This window comes from Pogona vitticeps, chromosome 9, assembly GCF_051106095.1.
Source record: "Pogona vitticeps strain Pit_001003342236 chromosome 9, PviZW2.1, whole genome shotgun sequence".
Taxonomy (NCBI): Eukaryota; Metazoa; Chordata; class Lepidosauria; order Squamata; family Agamidae; genus Pogona; species Pogona vitticeps.
In genome coordinates, this window is record NC_135791.1 from 15,350,304 (window position 1) to 15,363,288 (window position 12,985).

Sequence of the window (12,985 nt, forward strand, 5' to 3'; positions counted from 1 at the left end):
CGCATTAAACCATGTTTAATGAGTTCCAATGGGCTTTTCTGTCCCGTTCAACGATGCTTCAGCATAGCGAAGGTTAATCCGGAACGGATTAACCTCGCTATGCGAGGCACCACTGTATTGACTTTCATCCCCCTAAAATCGCAGGGAGGCATATAACAACATTACTGTATGCCGATGATGCAGCTATCATCTGTAGGACCCCAATTGGGCTTAGAAGAGCTTTGCGAAGGTTATCTATATATTGTGAGCAGGAAGACCTGATAATTAATTTTCAAAAAACAAAAATCATGTCTTTTGCCAAAAGGCCAGTAATACGAACATGGATGATAAATCAGCATAGAATTGATCAGATCCACCAATTTAAATACTTAGGTGTTGTTTTCCAATCAGTCAAATGTAAAATATCAATTTTCTAATCAGCCAATCTCCCTGGTAGGCAGTGGGAATGCTGAAGACACAATATATCTTGATTTTTGCAAAGCCTCTGACAAAGTGCCCCATTATATTCTGATCAGCAAACTTAGTAGATGTGGGACGTATAAACTGTCAGGTGGATACACAGTTGGTTATAGGATACTTAGAGAGTGCTTATCAGCTGAGTTGCCACAAGACTCAGTCCTGGGCCCAGTGCTCTTCAACATTTTTATTAATGACTTAGAGGAGAAGGTGCAGGAAATGCTTATCAAATTTGCAGATGACACAAAATTGGGTGGAATAATACCCTGGAAGACAGAAACAAAATTTAAAATGTCTTAATAGACTTAAGCACTGGGCTGAAAACAACAAAATGAAATTGTACAGGAATAAATGCTAAATTCTACACCTAGAGGGAAAAAACCCAAATGCACTGTTACAAGATGGGGAATTCTTGACTTTGTAATACTATGAGTGAGTAGGGTCTTAGAATTTCTATAGATCAAAATCTGAATATGAGCCAACAGTGCAATGTGGCTGCAAAAAAGGCAAGTGCTATTTTAGGCTGCATTAACAGAAATATAATCTCAAAATCTTGTTAAGTACAAGTCTTGCTCTATTTGGGCCTCATCTTGAGAACTGTGTTCAATTCTTTAAGAAGGATGAAGACAAACTGGAACAAGTTTAGAGGAGTGCAACAAGGATGATCAGGGGGATGAATACCAAACCCTATGAGGAAAGAACCAGGCATGTTTTAGCCTTGAGAAAAGAAGACTAAGGGGAAATATGATAGCACTTTTCAAATACTTGAAACTTGTCATACTGAAGAAGGAAAGGATCAATTCTTGATCTTCCCAGAATGCAGAATACACAATAGCAGGCTCATACTCATCACCTTAGAACTGCAGAGCTGTAAGGGCCCCTATGGATCATCAAGTCCAGCACCTGTTAAGGATAGTGGGGAATCGAATTCCCAACCTCTGGCTCCACAACCATACCACTGAACTATTCAGCAGTTCTTCAAGTTACCAGAAATGAGATTAAGGCTGAATATCTCAACAAATCTTCAAACTGTTAGAGCAACAGAACAATTGAACCAGTTACCTTGGGAGATAGTGAGTGCTCCAACGTTGGAGGTATTCAAGAGAAAATCTGTCAGATACACTTTGATATGGATTCCTGCATTGAGCTGACGGTTGGACCTGACTCCATTATTTTTTGATTTTATGACTTTGCTAATAAGCCACATTACATGTGAATCACTTGATACTCTTCAGTTTCTGCAAACAGATTGCCTGCATTTTTCACGATTATTTCTTTTATGATAACTATGAATATTCACAGATCTTTCCATGCCAAGCACAGAATGTCCAAAGATTTTTCTAAAATCCAGAGCGTGTGTTTTCTTTATATCACAGCAAAACTTACTAGATCTGGTGAAAGACCAAGACCTCGGAGTTCACGGACACTATTCTGTGTGGGTTTTGTCTTTTGTTCTCCCGTGGAACTTGGCTATAAGGTGTGCGGAAAGAAACATATATGAAAAGACAATTACATCAAACCAAAGTATCATGTATCACAGTGAGTAACTATGGCCATTTAGTCATACATGAACAATTGCTTTAACACAGTGGTTCTTAACCTTTTTGAAAGAAACGCCCCCTTGAGCTATTGAGGAAGTTATCATCGCCCCCCTCTTATTTCTTACTATATCTTATTTATTTATTTATTTATTTATTTATTTATTTATTTATTTATTTATTTATTTGTTTATTTGTTTGTTTTGTTTGTTTATTTACGACACTTAAATCCAATGACCCCTGAAAACAAAATTCAATTCCAAGAAAATGAAATGCCCCCAAAAAGTAACATTTAATGATTTAGTTGCAAGCGAATTTTTAAGACTCAAAAAGAAATTTAAAAAGGGCATAAAATGCAGGAACTAAAAATTTCAAGACAAAAACTTTGAAACTAAATTAAGATAGGAGGAAAATATATATTCATGCACATTGTAAAAAGGCTGCAGCCATCTTCACAGGTTTGGCTTGCTCCAGCGCCCCCACACCGCCCCTTTTCGTTCTACCGCCCCCCTGAAAAATGAAATCACCCCCTGGGGGGCATTATCGCCCAGGTTAAGAACCACTGCTTTAACAGATGCTCCCTTAAGGGAGAAACAGCAAACAAGTGAAGAAGTGGACTAATTATTATATAACCATCAGAATGTTGTGGTAAGGCATTAGTACACACAGAGTTTTAAGCAGGAAGCTCCAAGAAGCTCACATGCCACTTTTAGGATCACAACTCTGAGTAAAGATAAACAAAACCTACAAGATATAGGTAGAAATCCAGTTGGCATAGCTATACCAAATAAACAATGATACTGTAATAAACAGGAAAAAAATGATCATTTTTAAAATACTTTTTAGAGCCCACTTACCTGTGGTACAAGACTGACATGAATATTACAAAAGTTTTCTCGCTTCACTTTGAATTGGAATTGGCGGAATGCCTCAATAAAGGGCATGCTTTCAATATCTCCCACTGTTCCTCCAAGCTGAAAGAGAGACATAACAGCATTAACCATGGTACTGGTTTTAGATGACACAGCCTATACAGTGGTGCCTTGACCTACGAACGCCTGGCCTATGAACAATGTGACTTACAGACAGTTCTGGCCGCAAAATTTTGCTTTGACTTGAGGCTGGAGCTTTGACCTATGTATGGAAAAAGGCTGGGGAAAAAGGCAGGCAATTCAAATTTCAAACTGTAGGTGGTGAAAAAGGCTGCTCCTTTGAGCTCTTTTGCCCCCAACAGTTAGGAAAAGGGATGAGGCTGCGGTGGCGGCAGTGAGGGTCTGGCTGGGAGGCAAGGACCCATCCCAGCTGGGCTCTGGCTCCCAGCGCTGGGTTCATCCACACTGCTCGCTTCCCGGGAGCCAGATCCCAGCCAGGAGGCGAGGATCCATCCCGGCTGGACAGCGGTAGAAGCCTGAGATGCCTCCCGCTGATAGTGACTTTGGGGGCAGTGACCCCGCGCGGCAGTGGAGGAAGGCCAGGTAGGCTCCCGGAAGGTTACAGGGGTGTGGCGTTTTTGGCCCTTGTGGGCCTGCATGAGGGCGCCGGAAGGCCAGGTAGGGTACCTGAGGGCAATTGCAGGTGGCGGTTTGGGTGACGGTGGGCCTGCGTGGGGGTGGAGGAAGGCTGGGTAGGGTCCCAGAATGCTATTGCTGGCACCGGTAGACCCATGTGGGGGTGGAGGAAGGCCCAAACCACCACCTGCAGTATCCCTCTGGGACCCTACCCGGCCTTTCTCTGCCCCCATGCGGGCCCACCGGGCCCAAAACTGCCACCCCGTGCCCTCCCAGACCCTACCCAGCCTTTCTCCACCCCCGCCAGTTCCAGAGGCCTCCCGGCAGCGGCGGTGGAAGCCTGGGAGGCTTTGGACTGGCAAGGTGCTTTTTCCTTTTTTAAAAAACTGTTCTGGGTGGGTTTTGGAGGGTGGGTTTAGACGGGGGGGTTATGTCTCTGTGCTGTGTTGTTTTGTTTTTGGATTTGTGGTTTTTGTTGTTTTTTTGCAGTCCCAGCATGGGACTTGCTCTGTTTATTTTCAGTTTTTTTTTGGGGGGGGCATATTAATCGTTTTCAATGCATTCCTATGGGAAATGGTGCTTTGACCTACGAACGTTTTGACTTGCGGCCACCATTCCAATACCGATTAAGGTCGTAGATCAAGGCACCACTGTATTAACGTCATTGTTCAGAACTATCAACAGATTCAGCTAAAAACATTCATCATCCTTAGACTACCTTAGTTGTACTTACATATCAAAAGTGACCTCTTAATGTATGATATAAATGCTATGGCACAAGTCATAGTATTTTCTGTTCTTTTCAAGTAGTCAAATAAGGCTAACTGGAGAAATTTGGTTCCTGACATTTTCACACTTCCAATTCTACCCAATCAATTTCTTCTGTGCTCTCTTGGATCATACACATGGCTTGCCTACCTACCTTCTCAAAATATTAGTTTGAAATTAAGCCTAAATTCACTTTTTAAAGAGCTGACATTTCTGCTTTAATTAGCAGATAATAAGCACTAGGTAAATATTAGATCAAAAAATCTGTTGATCACAGTCACAAGCATCCTTAATAGAACCCTGAATACAGGTCCTCAGTATTCAACTGACTGATGTGTATTTTCTAACATAATATTTAGTCTATAGCCTCACAACAGACACAGGAGAAAACATGTACCAACCTCAATTACACAGACTTGAGGTTCTATGCCATCTTCATCTACAGGGATTTGTGCCTGTCTCATTACCCACTCCTGAATAGCATCTGTAATGTGGGGGACAACTACGAAACAAAGAGAATAACACATTTGTCTATTTCTGAAACTATAATTCATGGCTAAAGCTGTATCGTTCAATCCATTTACTGCATTTCATTTGCTCCACATTCCAGCAGAGAATTTTGTTTATTTCAATGCATTTTTAATGATCAACAACAATTTCCCTAAATTTCCAATTAACAAACTTTGAAGACTTAAGTTTCAAACCGTATCAGCAGAGGCTTGTCTTTAATTTAAAATTTAGTATAGAATAAATTATTATACTTGTAATTGTACTTGTAATTCCCTTAGTTTCATACTCAGGCTTGCTAATGCAATGACAGACCAAATCAATAATCATAATACAATCTTCTTGTAGGTGAGTTTTTGGCAAATTTAGCCACTTTTGCAAATAGCAGAAACCAACTAAGAACCCTTGGGCATTGTATACTAACATGACACTTCTTAACAACAAATCAATTCTGGTATCATTATGCGTGAATGGTACAATAATGACAATGGTATAGTAAACAGTTTTAACAGCTATTTTAAAAATATATCAGCAGAAGTCCAGTTAGTTTTTGTGGAGGATTGTGTAATTTATTTATTTATTTATTTATTTTATTTATATCCCGCCTATCTAGTCAATAGACCACTCTAGGCGGCTGCAACTAACTTTGGCTTATTGATGAGTTGCCAAAGGCACATGCCATGTGTGTGATCTGGCAAATAACCAGCAGGAGTCCAGCACCTCCCCAATGAGCCATGGCATGTTATGTGATTACAAATACCAATTCGACTCCAGCCATCACTCTTACTTTTTTCAACTGTGTACATCACTTTGCAAGTTACAAACTATAGAGAAAAACAGAATTAACATGAACTGTTCATCACTGTCATTAACAGTACAAAAACAGCATTCAGTCAGTATCATTAGCTCACAATAAATTAAAATTACCTTTCAGTTCAAATAACATCACCAAAAAACCTAAGGAAAAATATTGAGAGAATATACTGAATCTTTCTAGGTATTAAAACAGGATGAATCTATCTCCATCATTTTACCTTGAACAGTTTTGCCCAGATAGTCCCCTTTCCTTTCTTTGTTGATAACATACTGATAGATCTTCCCTGTGGTCAGGTTATTATCTTTTGTTAGTCGGATATCAAGAAAGCGTTCGTAGTTGCCCAGGTCCAAATCCACTTCCCCTCCATCATCCAACACAAACACTTCGCCTAAAATAGTGACATTCACAGGTTAGGCTTGGCTTGAAACAATAGCTATCTTCTTTTCTAAGCCTACATTGTCAAAACGGGCCCTAAAAGGAACAAACCTTTTCTTGTTCATGCAGTCCATAGGCACAAATAACTAAACGGGGATAAAAAGCTGAAAGTAACCCTAACCTCCCCAAATGGATCCAATCCAGAGACCATATTCTCCCAATATATTTTCATTTTAACTGTTAACCCACAGATTAAATACAGACATTGGTTTAACTCTACTTATGTAGAACAAGGCTACATAATAAAACCATGCGTAATTTGGCCATGTGTCATACAAAAAGGACTTTTTATCCCATCTTACCATGCTCATAAGGAGAGAAAGTGCCTGCGTCAATATTAATATATGGGTCAATCTTAATTGAGGTAACATGCAATCCACATGACTTGAGAATTGTTCCAACGCTGCTGGCAATTATTCCTTTCCCAATCCCAGAGATAACACCACCTGTTACTAGAATGTACTTCATTTCCTTCAATATCTAAAAAAGGAAAACACTGTCAAACATTTGTTTTGGTACTAAGGCAACCAGATCCTCTTTTTAATATATACACAGCAACAGTGGTAGAACAAGAAGAAAAATATGTAAAATATTTAAAGAAGAGATATATAAACTCCTTCTAGACTGGCAGTGGTGAATGTGTGGTCCACCAGCTGTACTGCAATTCCCATCATCCCTAACCAGCACAGACACTAGTAGGTGATAATGGGTATTAAAGTCAAACTATGTCTGGAGGGCCAAACATGCTATGTCTCTAGCCTACACAAAACCATCTTCAATTAAGTCCTACTAAGTATGTTCTACTGATACATTCCATGTAAGGTTGAGAAGTCAAGAACAAGCAGAAAAACAATGAGATTAAGTAAGAATTTGATCATTTCATTAATTTTGGTTCCACTGTTCAATATAAAAGTGTATCTTGGAAGCAGGTTGCAGAAAAATCTTAAATGTAATGTGAAGACACAAGTTACAATGAAAACAACAGATAAGCAGCAAGATAAAACAAAAATGTTTTAGAAACACTCAAAAACATGGGAACATTTTAAATGTTTATGCTCATAGAATTTGAAAGAGTTGTGCAACCCCCATGCGGCCAGACCAGTGGCTCCTCAGGCATAGAGATATAGCCATAGGTGACCATCTATAGTGGTGTTTGTTGGGAGCAGGGATAAATGAATATATAAAAACAATGTAAAGACAGTAGGAGCAATACTGCAAACATAGCATAGCAGTTGGTGTGTTGAACTAAAATTGGAGATAAATGCATCTTCAAATTCCTAGTAAACAATCTTAGATCAGTCACTATCTCTCAGCCTGAACTATATTTAAGAGCTGTTGAGAGGATATATGTGGCAAAATGAACCATATATGTGCTCCATAGAATGATAAATACCTAAATAAATCAGATTTCATAAATTAGTAATTTTAAGAACTAATAAAATGAATTTAAAATGCTTTAAAACTATATTAAACAGATTATTTTAAAAATAAACATGAAACTGAGAAATATAATCATGAAAGAATAATTGGGACATTCGGATGCCCACCACAATGATAAATATCCAAACACACCATCTAATCACTTATTGCTTTTTTTAAGAGATTTCTCTTGTAAGATGCAGGTGCAAAAAATGAAGGAGATTTGTGGAAGAGTTCAAAAAGAAAAAGAGAGAAGGGGAAAGGAAAACTGTCTACAACCAGAAAAGACAAATAGAAAGGTACTCCATAAATAAATTGGGAATATGGCTGGAATGCATAGGACACATGACTTACAATCTTATATCTCCAATGAAATATCTTTCCTGGAATTGCTTCCAATTACAGCTGCAGTCAAAAACATTTCTTCCAGGAGGAAGGAATGCAGAGATGGTGAAATATGCCCTATTTACTGTATATTGTTTATTCTATGTATATAAGCCATATTTTAGCCAAGGCTTTCTAAGCAGCATAGTCAGTTCTTTCCTTCCACCCACTGTATCTTTCTTAAAGGTATGAGACAGGTCACATTAAAGCTCAGAGATTACCAAGATCTTCCAATGAGAACTTGATAGCTGACTCAGGAAGATTTGTACCTGTGTCTCACCTCTTCCACCCAGTCCTGCCCTTTTAACCAATACAGCATAGTGGCCATAATCAAGATATGGGAATGAATCTATGCTTTATAATAAACCTGATGGGACCAGAATAATCCATTACAAACCTGAGCCCCAGTTATTTCAGTGGGTCTACTTTAAGTATGTCTAAGCCTGGATCCAACCAAATGATCAGCAGAAACCATTAACATCTCCTGAAAAAGACTGAAAAAGAATATTGCAAACCAATAACAACAGGAAGGAGCAATGATATTATGGCAAATTTGGAAGTAAAATAGGAAACCCACCCAAACGCAGATAAAAGGGAACTGCATATACAACATACAAGGGGGCAGAACAAAGGTGTCAAGGGGGTGCCCTTCTATGTTGTATACAGGGCTGCAGCAAACCACTGATAAGTGAAACCACATATAGTTAAATTTAAATTATTATAGTTAAAGTTAAATTTATCTCAGCATTTACTTCTGTCATACTATCGTAGCACCATTGAGAGTGTCCTAACCTATGGCATTCTGGCATGGTTTGGGAATAGCTCTGTCACGGACAAAAAAAGCTCTACAGAGAACCATTAAAATTGCCCAGAATATCATCGGGCTCCAGCTACCAACCCTGGATGACATCTTCACATCCCGCTGTCTAAGGAAGTCACACAGCATCCTGAGAGACTCTTCCCATCCTGCTTATAACTTTTTTGAACTTTTACCATCTGGCAGACGATATAGAACAATTAAGACTCGGACCACAAGTTTTCTCAATAGTTTTTATCCCAGAGCTATAATTGCAATTAATAATGAGCTTAAAGACCACCAGTAGTGAATAATTAGTTGGACTGTGTTACTTGGCCTGTGGTGCAGATGTTTGTATTTTTAGTGGGGGATTTTTTAGTGGGTGGGGAGTGTTTGGGGAATTTTATGTGTGTGCATGTGTCTGGTCTCTGGGTGTCTGTGAATTTCGTTGTATGGGTATACTGTGTATATACTTACAATGACAATAAATTATTATTATTATTATTATTATTATTATTATTATTATTATTATTATTATTATTATTATTATTATTATTATTATTATTATTATTATTATATATTGATCACATAGATATGGGGGTCCTACTGTATGGGTGTTTATCATGACAGCCCTCAGCCATCTTCTCCAAAGTGAGAGTCAAAAAAAATGCAAGCTATATTGGTCTGTATCAATTGATCCCATTCATGGATTGCTGCCTTGTCATGGTGGAGGGGCTTCAGTAATTCAGAGAAGCTATTGGCTATGCTGTGAAGGGACACCCAAGATGGACAGGTCATAGTGGAGAGTTCTGACTAAATGCGATCCATCTGGAGCAGGAACTGGCAAGCCACTCCAGTATCTTTGTCAAGAAAACTTATTATAAGACTAAAAGATATGACGCTGGAAGATGAGCCCCTGAGGTCGGAAGGTGTCCAACATGCTACTGAGGAACAGCGGAGAACGAGTACAAGTAGCTTCAGAGCTAATGAAGTGGCTGGGCCAAAGCCAAAAGGACACTCAGCTGCAGACGCGCCTGGAAGTGAAGTGAAAGGATAGTCCAATGCTGCAAAGAAAAATACTGCATAGAAACCTGGAATGTAAGATCTATGAACCTTGGTAAGCTGGATGTGGTCAAACAGGAGATGGGAAGAATAAACATTGACATCCTGGGAGTCAGGGAACTAAAATGGATGGGAATGGGCGAATTCAATTCAGACGATTATCATATCTACTATTGCGGGCAAGAATCCTGTAGAAGAAATGGAGTAGCCCTCATAGTCAACAAAAGAGTGGGAAAAGCTGTACTGGGATACAATCTCAAAAATGATAGAATGATTTCAATACGAATCCAAGGCAGACCTTTCAACATGACAGTAATCCAAGTTTATGCACAACCACCAATGCTGAAGAGGCTGAAACTGACCATTTCTATGAAGACTTACAACACCTTCTAGAACTGACACTAAAGAAAGATGTTCTTTTCATTATAGAGGATTGGAACACTAAAGTAAGTGACAGAAAATTGAATGCTGACTTCCAAAAAATAGCAAGGACAGACAAGACGGCCTTCTTAAATGAAGAGTGCAAAGATATTGAGGAAAATAATAGAAAGGGAAAAACCAGAGATCTGGTCAAGAAAATTGGAGATATTAAAGGAACATTTTGTGCAAAGATGGAAATGACAAAGGACAAAAATGGTACAGACCTCACAGAAGCAGAAGATATCAAGAAGAGGTGGCAAAAATACACAGAGGAATTATACCAGAAAGATCTGGATGTCCCGGACAATCCAGATAGTCAATTTGTGAAACTTTGGCCCAAATGCTGTTAGTTTGAAAGCAACACATGCAGCACCCAGACAACCCAGATAGTGTGGCTGCTGACCTTGAGCCAGACATCCTGGAGAGTGAAGTCAAGTGGGCCTTAGAAAGCATTGCTAACAACAAAGCCAGTGGAGGTGATGGCATTCCAGCTGAACTATTTAAAATCTTAAAAGATTTTAAGGTGCACTGTTAAGGTGCTACATTCAATATGCCAGCAAGTATGGAAAATTAAACAGTGGCCAGAGTACTGGAAAAGATCAGTCTACATCCCAATCCCAAAGAAGGGAAGTGCCAAAGAATGTTCCAACTACCGTACAATTGCATTCATTTCACACGGTAGCAAGGTTATGCTCTAAATCCTCCAAGGTAGGCTTCAGCAGTATTTGGACTGAGAACCCCCAGAAGTACAAGCAGGATTTTGAAGGAGCAGAGGAACTAGAGACCAAATTGCTAACATGTGCTGGATTAAGGTGAAAGCCAGAGAGTTCCAGAAAAACATCTCCTTCTGCTTCATTGACTACGCAAAAGCATTTGACGGTGTGGATCACAACTAACTACGACAAGTTGTTAAAGAAATGGGAGTGCCTTACCACATTATCTCCTGAGAAATATATATGTGGGGCAGGAAGAAACAGTTAGAACTGGATATGGAACAACTGATTGATTCAAAATTTGGAAAGGAGTACAGCAAGGCTGTATATTGTCTCCCTGCTTACTTAACTTATATGCAGAAAACATCGTGCAAAAGGCAGAACTGGAGGAATCCCAAGCTGGAATTAACCTCCTATATGCAGATGATACCACTCTGATGGCAGAAAGTTATAACCCTAACAGCGCTTAGGCATTGCCCATTTAAGACCAGACTATTTTCAAATACTTTGCATTACTGCAGCAATAGCCTTTGACAAGATTCTATTATCTGGAATATCAAGCAAAATCCAAAGGGGAAAAAATTAAAGAAAAGACAAGAACACGTGGCACCTTAAAGACTATTATTTTTTAATATGAGCTTTCATGGAAAGATACCTTACTGTCCCAGCTACTGACAGGACTGCAGGTAAGTTCAGAGTAAATGGGGTAGCCTGAAGGGATTGTGAATGATTTCATCATCCAGCTTTGACTCTGTGAGCCGTAGCTCTTACTACACCACTGGGAAGTAAAGCCACACACTGAGGAGCAGTGGAAGAATGGCACTTTCTTTTCCTCAGAGACCAGACTATTGATTAGCTTATCCTCAGTCCCATCAGTATCAGCGGATTTAAAGTAAATGCAGCCCAATGGTCAGTATGAATGCAGACATGTGTCCAAACTGTGATATACAAGAGACAAGGGAGGAAAATCCGGAGAAAGAGGAAGCTACGACAAAAAAAGAGCTCCCCAGGAAGAAATGTAAAGAGACGACCCCTATCTCTTTACTTAAACGTCTCATTCATTTCAAGGTGTCCAGTCAAAGCAACGGGTCTACTTCGACTCAACTGTCAAAGCCCACGTGGCAACTTGTTCAATCAATGGGGAGACCCAGAACGTGGGAAACCCACAAATGGGGATGGGTGGGATGAGAGGGGCACAGTACGTAGCCAGCCAGGGGGCCGCCTGCCACGGACTTTGGGGGAAATGAGGCGACCCCTTCTTCTTTTCCCCTCAGCCTAAATGGCCAGCCCCAGACTACACAGTTTGGAAACAAAGGAAAGGGGGACGGCAACAATTTGGCCCCTTCCCTAGGCGCCAGCCGATGCCCCATCCTTTGCTGGCCCCTTCCCTCCTCCTGCAGCCAGGCCCCAAACTCCTCAGTTCCCCACTCCAACCCATCCCATCCCCCTCCACGCTGCACCGGTGCCTGCTTTCTATCCTCACGCACCAATCCTCCCGCCGAAGCCTATCCGCGGTGCACGCGCGGATACACAATACTCACAGGCAGCACCCAACGGGAGGGAGCAAGAGAGGAGCCAGGAAAAGATCCCTTCGCCCGTGGCGACCTTAGGAGGCCCGAACGAAGCGCAGGAACTCCAGCGACCGCGTGAAGCCGGCGGGCGCGCCCGGTTAGAACGCCATGAGACAGGACGGGGGGGAGGAGCCAGGGGAAGGCGGGCGCACCAAAAGTGGCGGGGGAGGAGGGGGAATGCTTAAAAAAAAAAGGGGGTCAGATTAAGTCCGCATGCGCAAAGCGCAGCAAAGCTTGGCCCCGGAGCCCCGCCCGTATTTTCCTAGAGATCGTTTCTGATAGGCGGAACTTTGAAGAGGGGGCGGGGCAGAGTCAGGTCGGAAGTTAGAAGGAAGGAAGGAGCGGAGAAGCGTGCCCGAGTTTAGGTAGGGTGGCTGGAACTACATAGAAAATTGCTATATACTACGTTGATTTTGGGAGTGATTCCTCCGACGAGTTATGCAGTATTTGCAACTTTAAGGCTTTTGTGACTCAGCCTTTTCCCCTCTCAGCTCTCGCTCTTTTATTTCCTTGAGTGTCTTCTTTATTTGTTACCTACATTTATTCCTCTTTCCTCCATCGCAGCGATGTTCTTAGTCAGGGGTGGGCAGT

At 40.8% G+C, this 12,985-nt stretch overlaps 1 protein-coding gene across 3 annotated transcripts in view; it reads right to left on the reverse strand.

Annotated features, from left to right (window-relative positions):
• Positions 1-12,519, reverse strand: part of CTPS1 (CTP synthase 1) — a 53,600-nt gene extending 41,081 nt beyond the window's left edge. For 2 of the 3 annotated variants that reach the window (XR_012081100.2, XM_020810545.3), the window contains exons 1-6: positions 12,365-12,514; positions 6,332-6,509; positions 5,812-5,982; positions 4,672-4,772; positions 2,852-2,968; positions 1,843-1,926 (exon numbers count right to left, since the gene is read on the reverse strand). Coding sequence is in view for 2 of the 3 variants with exons in the window: in XM_020810545.3 (XP_020666204.1) it covers positions 1,843-1,926; positions 2,852-2,968; positions 4,672-4,772; positions 5,812-5,982; positions 6,332-6,497 (639 nt within the window). In the remaining variant the exon portion in view is untranslated. Of the gene's footprint in view, positions 1-1,842; positions 1,927-2,851; positions 2,969-4,671; positions 4,773-5,811; positions 5,983-6,331; positions 6,510-8,229; positions 8,327-12,364 lie in introns of all 3 variants that reach the window. The other variant, XM_020810543.3, reaches the window with a different exon arrangement.
• Positions 12,520-12,985: the final 466 nt, after the last annotated feature.